General features: G+C 44.5%; 1 protein-coding gene across 1 annotated transcript in view; it reads right to left on the bottom strand.

The window, feature by feature from the left end:
• The window catches only part of LOC310775932 (calpain-1 catalytic subunit-like), a gene marked incomplete at both ends in the record, with an annotated part of 117,902 nt that extends 94,366 nt beyond the window's left edge, over positions 1-23,536 (bottom strand). Inside the window, 4 exons of the mRNA XM_083636054.1 lie at positions 7,953-8,086; positions 11,897-12,015; positions 22,571-22,640; positions 23,294-23,536. Of these exons, the coding sequence (XP_083492180.1) occupies positions 7,953-8,086; positions 11,897-12,015; positions 22,571-22,640; positions 23,294-23,536 (566 nt within the window). The remainder of the gene's footprint in view (positions 1-7,952; positions 8,087-11,896; positions 12,016-22,570; positions 22,641-23,293) is intronic.
• Between the last annotated feature and the right edge of the window lie 974 nt (positions 23,537-24,510).

The raw sequence follows: 24,510 nt of genomic DNA, 5'->3' as shown, positions 1-24,510 counted from the left end.
AAAAAAATTGCCTCCAAATTGCACCAAATTTAAACGGTAGTATATATGTCGGGAGATGTCATGCATTTTTATCCATTTTCCTAGGAGTTATGAGCATCTGATGTTGTAACTATTTCATGTAAAAATGTGTAAAAAAGGGTACATTGCTCAGCGTTGATTTCGTAACTTCAACGCACCTTCTACTAGATGTAAAATTTGACGAGCTTTCCAATGCCGCCAGTCCCGTGTCTGTAGGTGCTTCCGTTCCCGAGATATGGTTCTTTGCAAGGAGCTATGGGAAGCTAACATTAGCTAGCCTAGGCTCTGCGGTGAAAAAAGATGGCTGCCTTTTGTTTTTCTTCAGGACCTCTGAAGGGGCGTGGAGGACCTCTAGACTAGTGTTGTCACGGTACTCGGTACTTCGGTACTTGGACGGTACTACATTGCTATGGTACTGAACGGTACCTGTTTTTCATGGTACCGAGGGTACCGAATTTACTATTTAGTTTGCCACCATGGCTTGGCTTCATGGACCCAGCCGCCAGCTAACGTTAGCCTGTCTGCCTGAGCAACACACATACTGCGCATACAGCCCGGCGCACTTCCGGGACTACGGTGTCCCCGAACGTCCACACTAATCGCGAACAGTCATTCACAGCTTGTTGACACGAGCAGTGCGCACAGGCGGCGAAGAGAATGGCTACGGCTGCAGCAGGAGCGGCTGCTCCTATTCCAAGAACAATGCAAAGAGTCGCATTTGGAAATATCAGTCCCCAAAGCCCCATCTGCAAAAAGTGTGAAAGGGAGTTCCAAACCAAACAGGGTAACACATCCAATCTCGCCAAGCACCTGAAAGACAGGCACCCAGACCTGTTCAAAGAATCCAAGGTGGGTTAATTCTTTCAAACGGTGTAAAATAACACGTTTAACAACATATCAAACGGACCATATCCTGTCACATTCGTTTTTGAGATAGCTGGCAATGCATTGTGTAACCAAAAAAACGTTTGGCTAATGTTATTACGTAATGGAATCATTATGGGACCCGGCTAATACCTGGTACAGCATTAGCTAGCATAGTGTAGTGGGTGTGCAATGCAATGTTTGTAATGGAATCATTATGGGACACGGCTAATAGCCGAACTTAGCCATAGTTCAACATGGCATCAAAATAAATACAAGCTTCTTTCGGGTGAAACATGTCCGTGAATTAAAACTAGCTACATAAAATTGCTTGCACTCTACATGTGTGTATGTGCAGTTGTCTTTATCATCTCTTTATTTTAGTAAATCTCACTGATGTTACTTTCCATTTAACAGTATGCGAGAGATGAAGATGAAGAGGAAGGCACAAGTCGCGGAGCCCAAAAGACCACCCAGCAGACAATTCCTGATGTTTTTGAAAAGCAGAGGAAATATGACAAGAACTCACATGAAGCAAGAAAGTGTGATAGGGCATTGGCAGAATTCCTATGCATCGATCAAATACCAATATACACCGTTGAAAAAAAAGGATTCCAGCAATTCTGTGAAATAAATTAAATTATAATATTTAATATAATAATAAAATAAAATACTTGAGGGCTACATGCCACTGTCTGTACTCACTGCCATACAGAGTTGAATGTAAGAAGAAGTAAGCAGAAGCGGTTACATGCTGCCACTCCGACGTGCTGCCACTCCGACGTTCTGCCACTCCGAAATATCGGCACTCAGAAAGGGGGTCTATATTCCCCGTTTTTCACTAACCTCTCCCAGACCCAACGCCAAACCTAACCTCCCCCCATGCCTAAACCTAACCTCCCCCAGACCCTAACCCAAAACCTAACCTCTCCCACCCCCACGCCTAAACCTAAGGTCGGCATTGCGGCTTCTAAGGTGAACGACCGCCAGTCCGAATAATGGAAGTTAACGTTCGGAGTGGCAGGGCGTCGGAAAGGCAGAGGAACCCCAGCAGAAGCACATTGTTTTGTTTTAAAGTTGAAGGCTACATGCCATTTGTTAATTGGAAATGGTTGCATACTTTAATAAAGGAGAATATGTTCAAGAAATATCAGTCTGTTTTTTTTACCGTGGTACCGAAATTGGTACCGAGTACCGTGGAAATTCACTAGTACCGGTACCGACTACTGAATTATTGGTACCGTGACAACACTAGGCGGGACCATGGCGGCACACCCCTACAACACTTGTAGTTTACAGCTGCTCTCTTCCGCAAGTCTGGACTTGACGCTCCGACGCGTTTTACGTCAGAGCGTCAAGAAAATAATGTGAGAGATGGTTGATAGCTCAGGCTGTGAACAACCAATTTCAAAAATTTCAACGGATTCGAAAACCTTAGGGGCGTGAGATTTAATATATATTCATATTCCCCACGGGAAAGCCGTCCTTTAAGCCATTAATTGATGCTTACCGCATCATCAACTAATGAAAGGTATGTGCGATGAACACATCGAGTCATATATGAATTACTATTAATTAAGTAGGCCGCAGCATCACTTCTTTCTCCTCTCTTTCTCAACTTTTTCTCTTCTTTTGACCTCTCCCTCTCTTCTTCTCCGCCCACCCATAAGCCCGGGAACCTCCTCGACCTTCTTTTTACCCGCTCCTGCAGCACCTCCAATCTCACGGTTACTCCTCTCCCTGTCTCCGACCATCACTTCATAACCTTCTCCCTTCCCATCTCCCTCCCCAAACCCTCCCCACCCCCCACTCATACCACTACCACCCGTCGCAACATAAAAACCCTCACACCCTCGGCCCTCTCCTCTGCTGTCCTCTCTCTCCTCCCCTCAGTTGATAACTTTTCTCTCCTATCCACCGACGATGCTGCCACTAGTCTCCTTTCCTCTCTCACCTCAGCCCTTGACTCACTCTGTCCCCTCATTTCCAAACCAGCTAGATCCTGTCCCCCTGCACCGTGGCTGTCCGAAGCTCTGCGGACTCATCGAACGGAGCTTCGGGCAGCAGAAAGAAAATGGCAAAAATCCCACGACCCATTTGATCTCTCAGCTTACCACCTCATCTTACCAACTTCACCACTGCTGTCACCACTGCAAAATCCTCCTTTTTCATTTCCCAAATTCATTCCTCTGCCTCCAATCCTAGTAAATTGTTCTCCACCTTCTCCTCTCTCCTCAACCCTCCTCCCCCTCCTCCCCCCTCTTCCCTATCTGCTGATGACTTCCTGACCTTGTTTTCCCAAAAAATTGATGACATCACCTCTTCCTTCCCCCCTCCAGCCACTAAAAACAGCTCTGACATCAAACCTGACTCTTCGTCCCCTGTCACTACTCTGTCTTCCTTCTCTCCCCTCTCTCCCGATGCCGTCCTTAAACTCCTCTTGTCCCATCCTGCCACCACCTGCCCCCTGGATCCTATCCCCTCTCCTCTTCTCCAAACCATATCCTCCGATCTATCTCCTTTCCTCACTTCCCTCATCAACTCCTCCCTGTCCTCTGGTATAGTCCCAGCTCCCCTTAAAACAGCTAGAATCAAGCCACTCCTCAAAAAACCCTCCCTGGACTATACTGTCATACAAAATTACCGCCCAGTGTCTCTCCTCCCATTCATCTCAAAAAGCCTTGAACGCGCAGTATCGGAACAACTTTCTCTCCATCTCTCTCGCAATAACCTCCTGGACCCCCTTCAATCTGGTTTTAAACCCGCTCACTCCACTGAAACAGCTCTCCTCTCTGTCACTCATGCCCTTCACACAGCCAAAGCCTCCTCCCTCTCCTCTGTGCTAGTACTCCTGGATCTGTCTGCCGCCTTTGACACGGTTAACCATCACATCCTTCTCTCCACTCTCTGGCACTGCACTCTCATGGTTCACCTCTTATCTTTCCAACCGCTCCCTTCAGGTTCTCTGGTGTGGGTCCCTGTCTAAATCATGCACTCTGAACACGGGTGTCCCCCAGGGATCTGTACTCTGCCCCTTCCTATTTCTTCTGTATGTTAGGTCCCTTGGTCACATAATCTCCTCTCACGGGTTCTCCTATCACAGCTATGCCGACGACACTCAACTCTTCCTTTCTTTTCCCCCTACCGATACCCAAATTGAGGCTCGCCTAGCCGCGTGTCTCAAAGACATTTTAACCTGGATGACCGCCCACCATCAAACTCAATCTTGACAAAACTGAACTTCTCTTCATCCCTGGAAAAAAACTGCCCTCTCACAGACCTCTCCATCACCATAGAAAATACTACTGTACGGCCATCTAAAACTGTTAAAAACCTCGGCGTAATCATAGACAACCAGCTTTCAACCTCATCATTCATCTCTGCAACCGCCCGCTCCTGTAGGTTCTCACTTTACAATATTAGAAAAATCCGCAAATGTCTTACAAGGGAGGCAGCTCAACTTCTGGTCCAGGCACTTGTTCTTTCCCGCCTCGATTATTGCAATGTTCTCATGGCGGGGCTGCCTGCCTCGGCCATCCAACCCCTCCAGCTCATCCAGAATGCAGCTGCCCATCTGGTGTTCAATCTACCTAAATTCTCTCACGTCACTCCCCTTCTCCGCGACCTTCACTGGCTCCCAATTATAGCCCGCATCAAATTCAAGACTCTTGTACTGGCCTACCGGGCAGTTCACTGGTCAGCCCCTACCTATCTGCAATCTTTGGTCAGTTTTCAAACATCCAACCATCCCCTCCGCTCCTCCACCTGCACAGCTCGCCTTGCCCCTCCATCACTACGTGACCCTGGGGTCCGCTTGGCCCACTCACGACTCTTTTCCTCCCTGGCTCCTAAATGGTGGAACGAGCTCCCCCCCTCTGTTATGCTGGCTGACTCATTAGCCATTTTCCGCCGGAGACTAAAAACACACTTTTTCGAACTACAACGAATCACAACGAAAAGTGATTTGTATATTTTATGCTCCCGTTTTTGGTTTATGTTGTTTACTGTGGTATTTTATTGCTGTATTTTTATACTATGTTGTAATATTTTGTAAGTCGCTTTGGACAAAAGCGTCTGCTAAATGAAATAAAGTAAAGTAAAGTAAAGTAATCCGCTACAGAAAAATGTATATTGTTTGTTTATTAACTGGCCCCTGGCCTTCTATCATTTCACAAAAGTGGCCCCCGGGCAAAGCAAGTTGAGTATTATGGAAGCTTATAGCTGACTCAATTCAAATGATAATTTAAACTTGAAAATGGTAATGTAATTCCTCAATAACATTATCATTTTCAACACATGTGTGTGTTATTTCAGTAAAAATTTAAATTAAAATGGAATAATCCAATTTTCATTTTCATTTTCATATACTTGTAAGGGCTTTCTATGACTATATAAGAATTAAAATGACAAGCTGTTTGACATTTAATTTTCAAAGTCCATAGCCCGCTCTACAATGGACTATATTAAAATGGTAATTTAAATTTGGTAATGAAAATGCAATCCGAAAAATGCAGCCTAATTTTCCATCTCTGCAAGCATTATTTAAGTCACAATTCAAATTAAAATGCATTTTTGTAGAAAATGTCAAATGATAATTTAAATGGTATTTGACATTTCATTTTAATTTAGTCATACTGCTTTTCAATGGACTATATCAAACTTGTAATTTAAATGTGGAAATGTAAATGCAATCCAAAAAATCCAGCCTAATTTTCCATCCCTGCAAGCATTATTTAAGTCACAATTCAAATGAAAATGCATTTGTATTTGACATTACATGTTTGACATTCGACATTACATTATCAAAGACTGAACATGCTTTGCAATGTACTCTATAGAGAGCCCCAGGAACGAGTCCGGAAATCATCGATGCTAACAGCCCTGGTTCTTCACAGTTTTCGCCTATGGGAGTTTTGAATGGGTTTTTGGCGCGATGCTTCTAATAATCTCTCTGGGCAACGCTGGCTTAATCAAACGCGAACCAGTGTTTAGTAACATCATCTTCACACATGAAGACCACTTTTATGAGTTTTGAAGCTTTTATGTGCCGTTAAAAGGGTGGCTAGCTAGCAAACGGCTAAATGAGACTACAATGTCGACGCGGATATTATACGTCATCACGAGTGAACGCGGAAATTCTTTCTCTCGCAATCAATGCGTGGACGCCTATGCGACACTGTGTGTAGTTCTGGATTAGCTTAGCACGAGCTTTTTACCTCTAGGGCTCGCAGTTACGCTTCAAAACTCATGAAAGTGGTCCTCATGTGTGAAGATTATCCCGCTGAACCTTGGTTCGCGTTTGATTAAACTTGCGTTGCCCACAGACATTATTTGAAGCATCGCGCCAAAAACCCATTCAAAAATCCCATAGACAGAAACAGTGAAGAACCAGGAAGTTCGGGACTTCCGCATTCAGCCTACAAAAATATGTCATCCCTGGGGCTCTCTATTCAAATGAAAAACAGCAAAACAGCGCCTCCCGTGTATTGCATGTTCACTTTGTGCGCTATCACTGACAAAACTCAATTGGAAATGGCAATCTGTCAGGCCGCTCGTCAAGGCGGGCCTTCACTTAGGAGGATGTCACTCATTGGCTACTTTCAGGCTGCCCCAGTTGACCGCGGAAGTAAACAGACCCAGAGGTTTGTAGTTACAACATCCGATGCTTATAACTCCTAGGAAAATGGCTTAAATTGCATGAAACTTTGTGCGTGAAGACATCTCCCGACATATATACTTCGGTTTAAAATTGGTGCAATACACTACTTGCACAACTCCACTACTTCCTGAAATGAGTAGGGCATAGTGGTTTCCTGTCCTACACTATTGGACGAACTGATTAATGTCAGGTGTGCCTGATTGCTGCAGTCACAACAACAGTGATCAGGCACACACCTGACATTAATCAGTTCATCCAATAGTGTAGGACAGGAAACCAAGGTGCCCTACTCATTTCAGGAAGTAGTGGAGTTGTGCAAGTAGTCTATTTGGAGCCCAAAAAAAAAAAAGTTTTTTTTTGTGTCAAAAAAACTTTTGGCTCCAGTGAGTGACATCCTCCTAAGTGAAGGCCCGCCTTGACGAGCGGCCTGACAGATTGCCATTTCCAATTGAGTTTTGTCAGTGATAGCGCACAAAGTGAACATGCAATACACGGGAGGCGCTGTTTTGCTGTTTTTCATTTGAATAGAGTACATTGCAAAGCATGTTCAGTCTTTGATAATGTAATGTCGAATGTCAAACATGTAATGTCAAATACAAATGCATTTTCATTTGAATTGTGACTTAAAAAATGCTTGCAGGGATGGAAAATTAGGCTGGATTTTTTGGATTGCATTTACATTTCCACATTTAAATTACAAGTTTGATATAGTCCATTGAAAAGCAGTATGACTAAATTAAAATGAAATGTCAAATACCATTTCAATTATCATTTGACATTTTCTACAAAAATGCATTTTAATTTGAATTGTGACTTAAATAATGCTTGCAGAGATGGAAAATTAGGCTGCATTTTTCGGATTGCATTTTCATTACCAAATTTAAATTACCATTTTAATATAGTCCATTGTAGAGCGGGCTATGGACTTTGAAAATTAAATGTCAAACAGCTTGTCATTTTAATTCTTATATAGTCATAGAAAGCCCTTACAAGTATATGAAAATGAAAATGAAAATTGGATTATTCCATTTTTTTTAATTTTTACTGAAATAACACACACGTGTTGAAAATGATAATGTTATTGAGGAATTACATTACCATTTTCAAGTTTAAATTATCATTTGAATTGAGTCAGCTATGGGCTTCCATAGAGTATCCCTGCCCTAGTGTAATGACCAACCACTCACTAACAGACTGTCATTGTTGACTAAGCTGCTGTTCTATTTGTACTAGATTTCTACTGGATACCATTAATACAATAGCAATTTACATGTAAGTGATATCATTCATGTACTGTATAAAGAAACAGCAATGGCCCCATAAACGAACACTGTGGAACACCACATGTTATATGTTCAAAGTTAATAGTAGATGTGGCAGGGAGGGGTCAGAGGCCAACATGGCATCTTACTTGGCATAGGCCTTCTCCAGCAGAGCGCTCCAGAACTCATTCCCCTCCGCTGAGTGGACGAACAGCAGTTCTCCATCTTTCACCGGCAGACGGTCATCTATGACGACGTCCACCCACTCCCCGAACTGCCAGAACTGAAGAGAGAGAGAGAGGGAGAGAGAGAAGCTTTACCAGCCAGGGCGGTGACTCTCTACCCTTTTCATGTCAAGCATCCTAATTTACAACCACAGACCCTCATGTAAAGAGACTAACGTCACGTTCACACCAGCCTTGTTTAATCCGGTTGAACCGAACTTTCCCCTTTGGTGCGGTCGGTATGGGTTGGTGTGAACGTTGGACTCAAACTCTGGTGGACCAAAACAACTGCACCAAAACCTTTCACAGAGGTGGTCTCGGTCTGGTCCCAAATAAACTCTGGCGCGGTTCGTTTGTGGTGTGAATGTGATCCGACCCAACTGTAGCCGCCTTGCGCATTTCTCTTTGATTAAAGGATCTGAAACTGTATTGCAGTATATGAATTATGGAATTGTTATGCTTATATTAATATGAGTGAAATATAGGTGAATAGGCATTAGTTTAAGGGGGCCCAAGGTTAGTAGACTGAGTGAGGTCATAGAATGAATTTGATTGGTAGCAGGGTGGCAATTTTCAGACAGGCTGAAGGAATGTGGACAGGTGAGGTATTTGAGTGGAGACAGCCAGAAAACACAGGTAAGCAGCAGGAGGCAACACCCATGTGCACTTTTAGTTTTTTTGGTTCAGATTTAGAAAATAGATAAAGACCAGGTGACAGTTAAGCATCTGTTTGATCAGGGTTAAACCTGAGGATTGCTGTTTGAAGAGGCCAGGTGCTGAATCTTTTGGGCGAAGGCTCATAAGCATTTGTAAAGAGACTAGGAGCTTCACCCTGGAGGACAGTTATTAAAAGAACCTGTAGGGGCAGATATTGTGCCCTCAAGCTGAGAGAAGGGGCCAGAGAAGAGGGGGTTAGTTTCTCCAGAGAAAGGTTAACAAAGGATTTGGGCATCTGGGAGAGAAGAGAAGACTAACTGATTATCGATCTCGTTTCTTCATTTGCTTGGGAACACCCACAGCTGAACGGAGTCATCTGATTGGTGGAGGAGAATAGGACGTGAGGTCAGAAGGAAGGCAGGGCTTAGTGTGACCAAGACGGGTTAAAAGGAGCGGTAGAGGAAGTGAACGCCAGATGCTATTCTCGATTTGTGGACCTGCTGGCCCAAATCCGGTCCTACTTTTCAGCGTGCTGGTTCAAACAATAAATCCTATTGTGAGACCTTACTGCTGGCTTTGACTCCTGTTTTTTCATTCTACTTTCTCCTCTGCACATCGAAGTTTTTGATAATAAGATACGACAGGAGCTCCTGGCAGCTGGCTGCTCTGTGCATAATGGACTGAGGATGAGCATTTTATTGATTAAAAACAACATCTTCATTCTTCACATCCCATTTTGGTGAGTGGTGAAACTGCGTGGATTATTCTGGCAGATTATTATAATTGTTTTTGCATGATTGCAATCATCAGCACTCAGCGGTTTGGACTGGATCCCTGGACCAAATTTAACTCACTGGTAATGCAACACATCGTGGTCTCATCAGCCTTCTTCTGTGATAAATTTGTCTGATTGCAGCATCTTCATTATTTATTATTATTTTATTCTTGACAGGCATTCATATGCCTAATCCTGTAGAGTCTTCATGTAAGCTATAGGCCAGGGGTTTTCAAAGTGTTGGAGAGTGAGCCTCCCCTCAGAGAACATGTAGACAGCTGCGCCTCCCCATCCCCCCCCCCGACCCCCAATTATTACTATTATTTGCTATTGTTACTACTATTACATGTTCCACTCAGGCATAAAAATGAGTTACAAAAATGTTGTAAAGCTCTTTATCTTTATTTTTTAAGATTTCAAAACATCTTTATCCTTCTTGTTTCTGTTTTAAACATCTTTATGAAATAATGCAATGCTGCAGTCAATAGCTAAATTGAAAATGGACACAATAATAGCCCTGCCTTCAAATAACCTCAATTCAACAAAAACATTCATTGTAAGGCCAATCTGTGCAATTTTTTCTGACTTTCTCACCAAACGAAATCATCACTGCACCATGCACTGCTTTTCATATCACTGTCTAAGCCATTGTACGCAAATCTTTATGTGCACTCTCTGCAATATCACTGCGCACCATAGTGTTGCTTTTCATGTCAATGTCGCTGGAGTGTACATTGGAATGACATTTATCATTAGCAATTACTGTCGTTTTTGCAGAGCACACACTGTGGCAGGCCTCGGGACCAAACGATGTACCAAATCCAAACGCTATAATCAGGGTCATACTTCCTCTGTTTTCTGCTCACACAAGATGCTGTCTCCTCTCTCACTGTAGGTACTAAATAAAACATTTCATTGACATTTTGCCCCACGGCTGAAGTCTGCTACCCGAGTTCTTTTCCTCTCTTTTCTTCTCTGATTTTTTTCACTGATGTCGCACCTCCCTTGAAGCTCTCTCGCGCCCCCCAGGGGAGGCGCACCTCACAGGTGGAAAACCACGGAAGTTGCATTTTTTTGCATTTTTTTTTTTTTTTTACAAATTACCATCAGGACCAACTGATGTTACAGCTTATTGCCACAATAATGCCACAGAGCAGCCCGACGTGGAATTTGATATTTTCTGTCTCTCTCACGTCTCCACCTCTCTAGTTACCTAGCTCAATCTCCATACTTCGTTTGCAGCAGCTGTTCATAATTACACATGGAGAGGGAGAGAGAGAGGGGGGGAGGGGTGAAGGAGCTCTGTTCACATAGCCTATACATTCGGGTTTATACTGCCCCCCTCACACACACACACACACACACACACACACACACACACACACACTGTCACAATTATACAATGCACACAATAATAATTAGCCTACATGTGTATGTATGATATAATAATATGTAGGCTATTGATAATTAACTAGGCCAGTTGTTCTCAAGTACCACCTTAGAAATTACCACCATATGAATGTATGAGAGGGAGGAAGCCCCACGTACCACCAGTGGTACCAATAGCACAGGTTGAGAACCACTGAACTAGGCTATAATAAAATCATTATAATTTCAGATCTCAAAAAAATCTCTGGAAATTCACATTTTCCATCCCTGGTGACAACCGGAGTTTCCTCGCCAATCTGGGAGGGGTGGAGCCCTATCTGGACCATTTTATTTTGGGCTGTGTGAATGCAAACTGAACCAGCTGAAAAACGAAACAATATAATTTTTGCATCTGGGCCAAACCAAGGAACCGGACTGTGTGAACACGACCTTAGACTCTGAGAATATTGTTATTGGTATTTGATTAAGTCCAGAACTCCATGACTGTCTGTATTGTAGATAAAGAGAACAGAGGCCTTCTTCTACATTCTCTAACTGTGCTCACTTCTTATAAATTAAATAATGTTGAAGTTTAACAATTCATCAGTTTGCTACTGGGGACCCCCTGAAACCCTGCTGGTTCCCGGACCCCACATTGGGAACCGCAGATGTAGGCTACAACAACACTGGAGATCTGGATCATCCTTTACACAAAGCATTCACACTTTTCAATGTCTGCCGTATCTAACTAGCCAGCAAACATGCTGATATTAATGTGAAAATGCTAACGTTAGCTGCTACTAGATGTTGGCTAGTCCACTAAGAAGACAGTGATGGTTAGCTGACCAGATGCTGACAAGCTGACGTTATCTCAATGCTAAATTAAACAGATCAGTGATGAAATGATCAGTTCAGTCAGAAAAGGACAGAAATTAACTGTTCATTTCTTTTGAGACAACGGAAACGCAGAGGACCTCCAAGATGGGTGCCAGAGGGGGGTGACATCATCATCATGGTCCATGCTAGATTGGATCAGCCGGGGGGACATGAGGAGTGATGAGGCTCTCACCTGGAAGTGGAAGATACCGGCATAATCGTCCTGGAAGCTCTGACCATGCGGCACCACTCTGTGCAGGAGCCTCTCATTCAGAGTCAGGGAGGCAATGGCTGCCAGGAGCCAGCAATCACCTGACAGACGGACAGACAGGCAGGCAGACAGACAGACAGGAGACAGCTGTCATTAATGTCAATCTTAAGTCTAAATGTAGTCAAGTCCATTATCATTTGAATATATTTAATGCAATATGGTTTTGATAGGATAAAAACGTAAAGAGCATATATTTTTTAAATCAAGGTTTTTCTTGTCTCCCATTTTCTCTCCTATTTGTACTTGTCCAGTTCCCCGTGCTCGGTCATTCCTCCACCCTGTGTCGATCTGGGGAGAGTTGTAGAAAAACACATGCTTCCTGTGATACATGTGCAGTCACTTCTTTTCACCTGACAGCAAGGCGTTTCACTGGCAGGATGTAGCGCATGAGGGAGTAACGCTATTCCCCCCAGTTCCCCTCCCCCTGAACAGGCGCCCCCAACCGACCAGAGGAGGCAGTAGTGCAGCGACAAGGACACACCCCGCCGGCGTCCCACCCGCAGACACGACCAATTGTGTCTGTAGGAACGTCTGACGAAGCCGATAGTACTGCTGCCGCAAATTGAACCTGGGTATCCACGGTGGTAGGAGAGTGCTTTTACCTCTACACTAGCCTACATAGACACCACGAGTTTGATTTCTATAATCAGTTTCACCTTCAATAAACTCAACTTCAAAAAACAGTCATCTGCTGGAGCAAATCTCATCACTTTCAAGTAGGGTTGCACAGTATACCAGTACTACAATAGTACCGCGATACCCTGCTGTTAAAAACGGTACTATATCACGTTCATTTCGCACCGGTACTTTGAAAAATGACATGAGTTGCGTTGCATCCGTGTGCCACCGGCTGTTTCTCCACCGGAGTCTGTGTGCTGCAGCTTGCTCTGTCTGTCTGTTTCAACTCCCTGTGGGCGTGCCAAGGCACCCCTCCCCTCTCTCTCCTCTTTCACTGACACTCTGGGCCCTATTTTCGCAAAAGCGGTAATTTAGCATTTAGCGTTTGCGCTCGTTTAACGCCGCGCACAATGCAAATTGGGGGTGTGCACAAGCGCATGCCTGTTATAATTGTACTGGGCATAGGCGTGCCACATGCCAAACCAGGCGTTTCAGCACAAAAATGTGGGGATAGATGGCATTATCCTATCGTCAGCAGCGCGCAATTACTTTGCGCTAAGAGCTTTTAAAAGCACCTTTTACATGCTAAATACTAGGGATGGTCCGATCCGATATTCAGTATCGGTATCGGTACCGATACGGCCAAAATAGCCGGATCGGATATCGGTCATGAAAAAATAATAATGTCCGATCCGATCCATGCGCTCAAATTATCTCAAACAATCAGGGAAATGCCTCTCTAAACGTTGCACGACGTGCCGTAAAGAGAGACGGCACTGTTGCTGAGCAGCATGTCACGTGACTGAGCTGTAGTGTGCTGTGCTGCTGGTGTCATGTCGGCCGTGTGGACATATTTTACGCTGAAAGAAGAAAAGAGCAAAACAGCCGATTGCAGTTTGTGCAAAGCGAGTATTTCGAGGGGTGGCAGCAGCTCTACATCTTTTAACACCACAAACTTGATCAAACATTTGCAGAAACACCACGGAAAGGAGTATGCTGAGTTTGTGGCGACAACGAGTGCCAAGAGGAAGCGTGAGCCGCAACAACAAACATTGCTGGAATCACTTCAGAAGCGTGACAAACTTGCTCCAAACAGCAGCAAGGCAAAGATGATAACGGATAAAATCACCGAGTTCATTGTGCTGGATGACCAGCCGCTTTCTGTTGTTGTAAATGTGGGTTTCCAACGCTTAGTTGAACAACTGGAGCCTCGTTACGCCATGCCGAACCGGCATTTCATTTCTGATACGGCTATCCCAAAAAAGTACGAGGAAGTGCGTGGATTAATTTCGAAATGCTTGGAAGATGTTTCCTCAATTAGTTTGACAACTGACATCTGGAGCTCAGACGTGTGTCCAATGTCATTACTAAGTCTGACAGCACAGTGGATAGACTCAAGTTTTACTTTGCAAAGAGCAGTGCTGCATGCCAAGGAGTTTCGTGGCTCACACACACAGGAGATTCCATCGCTGCAGCAACAGAAGAGATGTTGCAGGCATGGAATATTGTCAAGAGCAAAGTCCATGTCATTTTAAGGGACAATGCCAGTAACGTCAAAAAAGCAATGGATACGATGGGCGTTGCCAGTTTGGGATGCTTGGCGCATACGCTGCAACTTATTGTGAATGAGGGACTGCTTTCACAGCGTAGTGTAACTGATGCTGTTGCCATAGGCAGAAAAATTGTGGGACACTTCAAGCACTCGCCACTTGCGTATTCACGCTTGGAGGACATTCAAGTCGATATGTCAAAGAAGCCGAAGCGTCTGCAACAAGATGTACGAACGAGGTGGAACAGCACATATTATATGATCGAGAGCCTCATTGAACAGAAACGTGTGCTTTGCGCATACTCAGCGGAGTATGAAATGCCAGCCGTGTTGACTGCAAGCCAGTGGGGTGTACTGGAAAAGACTGTCGCAGCTCTAGCCCCCTTTGAAGAGCTGACAAAGCAGGTGAGCTCTGCATCGGCCTGTGCATCTGATGTCATCCCCATGGTTGCTGTCCTCAAACGCCTTCTTACTCGAGAAAACAGTGCCGACGAGGGGATTAAGAAGATATAAGCCACCCTGCTTGATGCTGTGAACAGACACTTCAGAGATCTGGAATCTGAGCCACTATACTCAGTTGCAACACAACTGGATCCACGATACAAAGACAGGTATGTTGTGTCTCTCTGTTAATTTTATTGAATATGTTTCTCTCTCTGTGTGTGTGTGTGTGTGTGTGTGTGTGTGTGTGTGTGTGTGTGAGTGAGAGAGAGGCTTTAGTTGATATCTGTTTATAATCTGATTATCTTGTGTGTGTGTGTGTGTGTGTGTGTGTGTGTGTGTGTGTGTGTGTGTGTGTGTGTGTGTGTGTGTGAGAGAGAGAGATATATTGTCTTGTGTGTGAGAGATGGGGTGTGGGGTATATAACTATTTAATAATGATTATCTTGTATGTATTTGAGAAAGAGATGGAGAGATGGGGATAGAGAGAAATACACACAAATCCCACACCTGTGTGTGTGTGTGTGTGTGTGTGTGTGTGTGTGTGTGTGTGTGTGTGTGTGAGAGAGAGAGAGAGAGAAATTCACATCTAATGATAGTATGTGTATGTGTGTATTTTGTCGTTCCAGGTTCTTCACAAATGCAGAAGGACAAAGACTTGCAAAGGATGCCTTAATGGCAGAGGTGAGGAAGATGGAAGAAGTGTTGAAGAGGGGGACCACATCAGAAGAAGCCACTCAGCCAGTAGAGGGGACCTCATCTTATTCAGCAGCTTCCCAGCCAGTAGAGGGGACCTCATCTGATGCAGCAGCAGCCTCCCAGCCAGTAGAGGGGACCTCATCTGATGCAGCAGCCTCCCAGCCAGTAGAGGGGACCTCATCTGATTCAGCAGCCTCCCAGCCAGCAAGAAAGACTACACGGGTGGAGGCTCCCAACAAGAGCAGCATTGAAAGCATGTTTGATGAAATATTGGAGGAAGGGGAAAGCACAGAACCTGCTGGTCCTGCAACACCCACCTCATACATCCATGTGCAGACCTACCTCAGCGAGCCAATTCTTAAGAGTAAGGACAATCCACTGCTCTACTGGAAAACCAACCAACCTAGACTGCCTTCCCTGGCAGCCACTGCAATGAAATTTCTCTGTGCACCTTCAACAAGCGTGGAGAGCGAGAGGCTCTTCAGCTCAGCCTCCATCGTTATTGATGAAAGGAGGAACAGACTGAAAGCTGAGAAGGCTGAAATGCTCATCTTTCTCAAGAAGAATCTGCCTCTCATGTTAAAGTGAACAAAAAACAACAAGCCAGTATTTTTTTTTACAAGCCAGTATTTTTTTTTAGGTCAGGTAGCTGCTGCTATGCCTTCTCAACTTAAGGGTACACTTGAACCAAATATTTTAGTTTACATTGCAATTTTCATACTGTAGTGGAATTATATCCATTCCAAACTTTATTTTATATTGAATGAAGAATACATGTCATTGTGTTTTATTTGTGGAGAAGCTTGAACTGAAGTAAACTAGCTAGAAGAAGAGTTTAGTTCCAAATTAGATATCCACCACCTGCCATATATCTACCATACTGTGTTCCACTGTACATGTTACTGTATGGAGATGCTTTTATTTTCATGTTAACTCATTGAGTGCCAGCCACTTTTGGAGAACGGACGCTCCCAGTGCCAGAGTTTCAGAGCGTTTTCAGTGATTTCTCGAGGCCCACAGAATATTGTGTGATATTACTATGTAAACACCGAACACGCAAAAAGAACAAGGAGACTCTATTGTATCATCAGCAAAAAAAAGTTTATTGATACCATTTTCCGTTCTTTAGTTATCAGCCGGAGAAGATAGGTCAAAAACAGCAAAAACATGCATTTCTATCTAGAAGCTGAGTTATTCCGCCTTTTGTGAAATGCAGCATTTCAAGCACATTCACTGACTCTAGCTAATATTTTCTGATGTAGTGACCTGGTGTAGTTCTGTGGAGCCTGCGTGCCCCACCCCCCTCTCCCCCCCTGAGCTGCAAACTCCTCCCCACACCCACCCAGTCTATTTTCGGAGCCTCCGTTTTTGCGGGCGGTGCGGCTCACAGCGGCTCACAGCGCGACAGCGCTGCGACAGCTCGACAAGGAAATGCCAAACGGGACTGCAGGTAAAGGTTTGGCCCTTCGGGGTCGGGTGCTGCCTTTCTGGTGGGTAATCGTGTGGAGAAACTATATGCAGACAGACAGACAGAGGCAGAGGAGCAGTTGTGTGCACGGATTGATTGCTGTTGGCAGGCACCGTCAAGCAGCAGCCAGAGCAATCTACATGGCTCTGGGCTGCAGCATGAGCGGTTTCGCTTTGATCACGGCTTTTTCAGGCTGTATTCCTGACATTTCTGTAATCTGGAGAGCACTGTCGCCACCTAAGGGTTCTGTAAAATAGGTTAGACACATTCAATAGCTCCCATATTGTAAGAGGCGATGTAAGAGGCTTAGATCGACATCCCCCCGTCAAAAAACGAATTTGGAGTTATTGACGCCATTTGGCGTCACTGGCAGCCTACGGTAAATTTCTCCTGACGCCATTTGGCGTCGCTGGCACTCAATGTGTTAAGTTATTAGAGTTAAGTTATGGTCTACATTGCAACTTGTTTTGTGCTACCACTGTGTTCCACTGTACAGTTTAAGATTTTATACTGGAGATGCTTTTATTTCTATGTTAAGTTATATTTAAGTTCTTGCTATGTCAGTGAGTATATTGAGATTCATCCAGTATTTTTTTACAGTGTTTTTTTAGTTATACTCAGATTTAAACTTTTGCACAAAGTTGCACGTTGTCATTCGCATGTTTGAAATGATGCTGCTGACCAATCAAAAATGCTGCTGAAAGTTCTGTTTGACTGTGAAAAAGCTTCAATAAAAAGAAGCACCAGTATACCTGAGTCATGTTGTGAGCTGTATATTTATTTTAGCTTTAGTAGAATATTTGTATCGGATCGGTTGATATCGGTATCGGCAGATACTCAAGGTTGTAATATCGGCATCGGTATCGGTCATGAAAAACTGATATCATGCCATCCCTACTAAATACCCCGCTGCGCTTGGGCGCACCATAATCTCCGTGCTGCCCTGCGGAGCGCAGCGCAGAGTAAAATTCCTTTTGGATATGTCATTACGCACAGCCTTGCCACGCCAGGACATCAAATTTTGCTGCTAAAATTGGGTATTAGCAGATAATCCAGTGAGGCAATCAACTATAACTCACTGAGAAACTTTTATCACATTGGACATAGGCTATTCACCTATCCCATAACCCGGAGGGTCGTTGGCACCACAGACGATCTGTCAATAAGCTCTCTCCATCTCTGTCCTCGGCACGAGTAAGTCCACTCTATTATGCATGGAGAGAATAGAGAGCCGCAGGAACGAGTCCGGAAATCATCGATGCTAGCATTCCTGGTTCTTCACTGTTTTCGCCTATGGGAGTTTTGAATGGGTTTTTGGCGAGATGCTTCTAATAATCTCTCTGGGCAACGCTGGTTTAATCAAATGCGAACCAGTGTTTAGTAATATCATCTTCACACACGAGGACCACTTTTATGAGTTTTGAAGCTTTTACGTGCCGTTAAAAGGGCGGCTAGCTAGCAAACGGCTAAATGAGACTACACTGTTGAGTCGATGGGGATATATACGTCAATAACGTCACCACTTCAAAGGACGAACACGGAAATTCTCTTTCCCTCACCTGGTTCAGCCCCGTTCAGCCCGGGGTAATCAGTGCACACATCAACAACAGTCCAGATTGAGTGCTGACGTGACGTATAAGCCTATGCGACAGTGTGTAGTTCTGGATTAGCTTAGCTCGAGCTTTTTACTTCTAGGGCCCGCATTTACGCTACAAAACTCATGAAAGTGGTCCTCATGTGTGAAGATTATCCGACTGAACTCTGGTTCGCGTTTGATTAATCTTGCGTTGCCCAGAGACCGTATTTGAAGCATTGTGGCAAAAACCCATTCAAAAATCCCATAGACAGAAACAGTGAAGAACCAGGAAGTCCGGGACTTCCGCGTTCTGACTACAAAAATACATCATCCCTGCGGCTCTCTATTAAAGCATATTGCATGCCTCACGCACACACAGCGATTGCGAGATGGGAATCTGATTGGTTTGTTTGATATAACGCCACACCTGTGAATAATTCTGGTGCTTAAAGGACGGCTTTTCCGTGGGGAATATGAATATATATTAAATCTCACGCCCCTAAGGTTTTCAAATCCGTTGAAATTTTTGAAATTGGTTGTTTACAGCCTGAGATATCAACAGAAATCCACTCTGTGTGTGGGGGGGGGAGGTGGGGGGGGGGGGGTGCGGGTGCGGGGACTCGAAATCCTACATTTCTCACAATGCACTGGGCTCGCGTGGCCTTCGTTTCCATGCCCACCCCTCAGGCATTTGGCTGATATCAAACTCCAGTAGGTGGCGGTAATGCACATATATGTTTGCCAACCGCCATAAAACTCAAAGAAGAAGAAGAAGAAGGCTTCGACAATAAAACATATAGAGAAGAAGAAAAAATCGAAAATAAAATTGCCTCCAAATTGCACCAAATTTAAACCGAAGTATATATGTCGGGAGATGTCTTCATAAAAAAAATGTCATGCATTTTAAGGCATTTTCGTAGGAGTTACGCGCATCTGATGTTGTAACTATTTTATGTAAAAATGTGTAAAAACGGGTACATTGCTCAGCGTTGATTTCGTTACTTCAACGCACCTACTACTAGATGTAAAATTTGACGAGCTTTCCAATGCCGCCAGTCACGTGTCTGTCCGTGCTTCTGTTCCCGAGAAAATCGTCTCTTTGCAAGGAGCTATGGAAAGCTAACCTAGCTACAGCAGGCTAGGTGGTGGAAAAAGATGGCTGCCTTTTGGTTTTGTTCAAGACCTCTGAAGGGGCGTGGAGGACCTCTAGAGGCGGGACCATGGCTCACAACAATTGTAGTTCATAGGTCCTCGACTTCTGCAAGGCTGGACTTGTCGCTCTGACGCGTTTTCGTTTTGCGTCAGAGCGACATGGAAATAATGTGAGCGATGCTTGATATCTCTGGCTGTAAACCTCCAATTTCAAAAATTTCTACGGATTCGAAAACCTTAGGGGCGTGAGATTTAATATATATTCATATTCCCCACGGTAAAGCCGTCCTTTAAGACCGCCCAAATCCGGTTTGCGCTGGCATTTTGGAGGAGCAGATGATTTGCCACGGCCCTAATTTGCGCCTGCGGCAGGTGCCGTGAACGTTTCCAAGAATTGCATCCCCACCATATTTCGGGGCTGTTTTAACTTAAAAAACAGGGAGGTCATGTCTACCCAGACAATTATATCACTTTTAAACAATTACATTTCTGTATACATCATTACAATATGCTCCTGTGAGGTGGGGATGCGTTTAGCTGCTGCCGGGCGGGGGTGCAAAACTCGGCACAACACCTCGACACTTGCGCAAGGCGGTCTGCTATCATTAAGGCACGCAAACAGGTGCGCAAGCACAAATAGGGGATATCGCCTGTACCAAGATAGGGCCCTCTGTCTCCAGTCCTCTGCTCACGCTCAGCGTACATGCAGTGTTGCCAAATTTGCGACTTTGTCAATATATTTACTACTTTTCAGACCCCCTTGGCGACTTTATTTCTCAAAAGCGACTAGCAACTAAATTTGGCTACTCTTTCTGACCATGGGAAGCAATGTTAATGTGTTGAATCACAACGGATTGTGCGTATAAATTGGTATGGGTGCTGCTGGCTTTTCTCTCTCCTCTCTGCCTGTCTGAAGAACAGCGAGTGCAGTGTCTCCTCTCCTCCATGAGACAGAGCAGCAGGAGAGGCTTTGCTTGTAATTTCCAATAGTGTAGGCTATGTCGAATCTGGCCCACGCAGGCGGAGTCAGCACTTAATATTACAACCATACAGTCAGATTACAACGGCTATGCCAAGGCGTGCATGACAACCCTAATTTCAAGTCTTTTACACAAACACAAGATCTCAAATCAAGACTTAGCAGCCATGAGCTTTGACTAACTCTGTCCCCTTTTTTGCCCGTGTGTGTGTGTGTGTGTGTGTGTGTTGTGGTGTGATTAGGCTGGGTTTCTGGGAGGCCAGGTGTGGCTCATGATCATCAGACAGAACCGCCCACAATCAGGTGGCTATATATGCTGTGCTGTGACTACAGTTCTCTGCTCGGTTATTGTGTGTTAGTGTATGGCCATCTCGCCACTAATGTATAGGTCAGTAAGGTTTTTTGTTGTTTTGGGATTCCTGTTTTCGACTGAACGCTGATCTCTCTCTCTCTCTCTCCCCCTGGAGTTTGCCTGTTGTTCCATCTGTCTGCTGCCCACCTGTGCCCCAGGAGACCTGTGCTCTAGCCTAAACGTCTTTACGCACACACACTGACTTTACCTTTTTGGCTTCGTGCCATATTCTGGCTTTTGAAAACCTTATTAAAAGCCAATCTCAGTTTTTGCATCGCAAACTTGTGTCCGTGTCTGGTCTTGGGTTCTTCATTTCTTGTGACAGAGACTTTAGAAACCTTTTCAATACATCAAAGTACAAGTCAGAGTCAAGTCAAGTCTGAAGTCTTCACATATCATGTCAAGTCTGAAGTCTTCACGTATCAAGTCAAGTCTGAAGTCTTCACGTATCAAGTCAAGTCTCAAGTCTTCACATATCAAGTCAAGTCTCAAGTCTTCACATATCAAGTCAAGTCTCAAGTCTTCATGTATCAAGTAAAATCTCAAGTCTTCACGTATCAAGTCAAGTCTCAAGTCCTCACGTGTCAAGTCTCAAGTCTTCACGTATCAAGTCAAGTCTCAAGTCTTCACGTATCAAGTCAAGTCTCAAGTCTTCACGTATCAAGTCAAGTCTCCACGTATCAAGTCAAGTTCAAGTCTTCACGTATCAAGTCAAGTCAAGTCTGAAGTATTCATGTATCAAGTCAAGTCTGAAGTCTTCACGTATCAAGTCAAGTCTCAAGTCTTCACGTATCAAGTCAAGTCTGAAGTCTTCACGTATCAAGTCAAGTCTGAAGTCTTCACGTATCAAGTAAAGTCTCAAGTCTTCACGTATCAAGTCAAGTCTCAAGTCTTCACGTATCAAGTCAAGTCTCAAGTCTTCACGTATCAAGTCAAGTCTCAAGTCTTCACGTATCAAGTCAAGTCTCAAGTCTTCACGTATCAAGTCAAGTCTCCACGTATCAAGTCAAGTCTCAAGTCTTCACGTATCAAGTCAAGTCTGAAGTCTTCACGTATCAAGTCAAGTCTGAAGTCTTCACGTATCAAGTCAAGTCTCAAGTCTTCACGGATCAAGTCAAGTCTCAAGTCTCCATGTTTCAAGTCAAGTCTCAAGCATTAAAACTGTGACTCGACTGCACGTCATGTGTCTCGAGTCCCCAGTGCACCTCTGCCTCTGACCTCTTAGTGCTGACTGTGCTGAAAGCCTCTAAGAGCTGGAGCTAAGTGACTGCAGAGTGAGTGGAAGTGTTTTTCCTCTCATCAGTTGACTGTGTTCCAGTAAAGCCGTGTAGATCTGGTCATTAGCTGCTTCCTGCCATTAGCCTGAGACAGAGGTCCATCCGCCCGGCGCTCTGTAGCGAGACCTGACTGAGTTAAACCTCTTTAAAGACAAGCTGAAATAAGATCTCTGGGTCTGTGATGACATATTCCGAACGAAACAGCGTAGAGAGGCGGGAAATAGCGTGTGGATGATTTGATTGCGGAGAACCTCACAGAGTGGTTCCTGGGTGGAGAACCCTCACAGAGTGGTTCCTGGGCGTAGAACCTCAGAGAGGTTATGGGTGGAGAACCTCACAGAGAGGTTCCCGGGTGGAGAACCTGAGAGAGGTTCCCGGGTGGAGAACTTCACAGAAAGGTTCCCGGGTGGAGAACCTGAGAGAGGTTCCCGGGTAGAGAACTTCACAGAGTGGTTCCTGGGTGTGGAGAACCTCACAGTGACTCACCCAGCGCTCCTTGGCAGATGTCCGTCCTCGTGGCTCCACCCACGATGAACTGGGGGTTCTCCATCAACTCCTGTAGAACACACAGCACGACCAATCAGAAACACTGACTCACTGACTCGCTCTTCAGCTTAAAAAAAAAACACATTTTTTGCCCTTTTTTTAGTAACACTGGTGATATAGCTTTAAAAAAAAAGTTTTATTTTATTTTACCTTTATTTATACAGGGAGGGCTCTTGAGAGCGGGCTCTCATTTACAAGGGCGCCCTGGTACAACAAAACACATACAGGAAAAACAAAGTTGCAGACAGACAAGACAAGATTAAGTACTGTACTGTACTTAAGTGCATTAACTAAAACATGCGCACTCCTCACGCTTGGTGCTCTCGATGTGCGCTTTGAAGGACTCTAGGGGGATGAAGAGTTCCAGTAATTAAAATTTTTTACTAAATTACGTTATTTTTGTGTGTATTTTATTCAAATTTGTGTGTTGATTTGTGTTAATTGCATTATGCCATGAGGTTAAGTCTAATTTCTGAGATTTTCATTGAAGTTACATTGACGATCATCAAGATTTTTTGAGCCCATGGCATAACGTAATTAACCAAATTGGACTAAAATAGAAAAAAAAAAAGTAAAAATGTTTAAGCTACGATATAACCAGCATGACTATAGGACCGGAAGTGGGGCGACCGGCTTGTGTCAAACACGGAAGTGTGTTCTCACAGTGGGTCTGAGCCAGCTCACGCCCTGGGTCTTGGCTGAGGTTGGGGCCAGCTCCTTGAAACCCAGGCTGGAGGGTTCTGCGGGGAACGTGTCATCTGTGAACAGTGCTCCGCTCTGCAGGCAGGCCTGCCAAAGGCTCTGGTAGTCCTGGTTCAAGAACCTCACGGCCTGTTGACCCTGAGAGCCCAGTCCCCCCGCACGCTGCCGGGATGCCTGGATCTGACCTGAAATGCCTCCAAACATCTACACACACACACACACACACACACACGCTTTAACATCATTGGGTGATGTCATCAGTCATGTTATGTCTTCTCACGTCTTTGCAGCCAATCATGGATTCATGTCCCCTAGGAGAAAGTAATTTTAGTTCTGTGGTACATAGAGTGCTGGAAGTAGTATTATTTTCCTGTTCCTTTACCTCAGTGGAAGTACTTACTGGTGTAAAATGTACTTTAAAAGTAAAAAAAAAAAAAAAAAAAAAAAAAGCACCTAATATAATTTAAAATGGAAAGTTGAATGTTGTGTTGTGATTTTAAAAATGATGAGATTTAAATCATCACCATCATCATCACAATTAAAATTGCCTAAAAGGCTTAAGTTAAGTTAAGTTAAGTTATCCTTTATTTATCCCCTTGGGGAAATTCATCCTCTGCATTTGACCCATCCTCTACTAGGAACCTTCCTAGAACTAGGAGCAGTGGGCAGCCACTGTGCAGCGCCCGGGGACCAACTCCAGTTCTTTTGCCAGGACCTTGGTAAGGGGCACTGACAGGAGTATTAACCCTAACATACATGTCTTTCTTTGATGGTGGGAGGAAACCGGAGCACCCGGAGAAAACCCACACGGACACGGGGAGAACATGCAAACTCCACACAGAACGGACCTGGGACGGACCGGGGTTCGAACCCGGGACCTTCTTGCTGTGAGGCAACAGTGTTAACCACTGAGCCACCATGCCACCATGCCGTTCACCATGGGCATCATCAGTCATGTCATAATTGTGGTTTGTGATGTGGATTGTGATGTCATCAGTGATGTTACTCGAGCAATTGTGATGGCATCAATGATGTCAAATCCTTCCTGGCTGAGGCTATATAAGTGGTGGAAGACGCAAGGTAAGCCATAAGAAGAAGAAGCTGCTGCTCGCGTATGATAATTTCCCTCCAAAAATGATCATTTTGACCCTCAGGTCAAGGCCAGGCAGCAGCCGAGC

The sequence above is a fragment of the Poromitra crassiceps genome (genome assembly GCF_964638095.1).
Source record: "Poromitra crassiceps genome assembly, chromosome: 4".
NCBI lineage: Eukaryota > Metazoa > Chordata > Actinopteri > Beryciformes > Melamphaidae > Poromitra > Poromitra crassiceps.
Note: the sequence above shows the minus strand (reverse complement) of the source record. Positions and strands in the feature narration are given on the sequence as shown.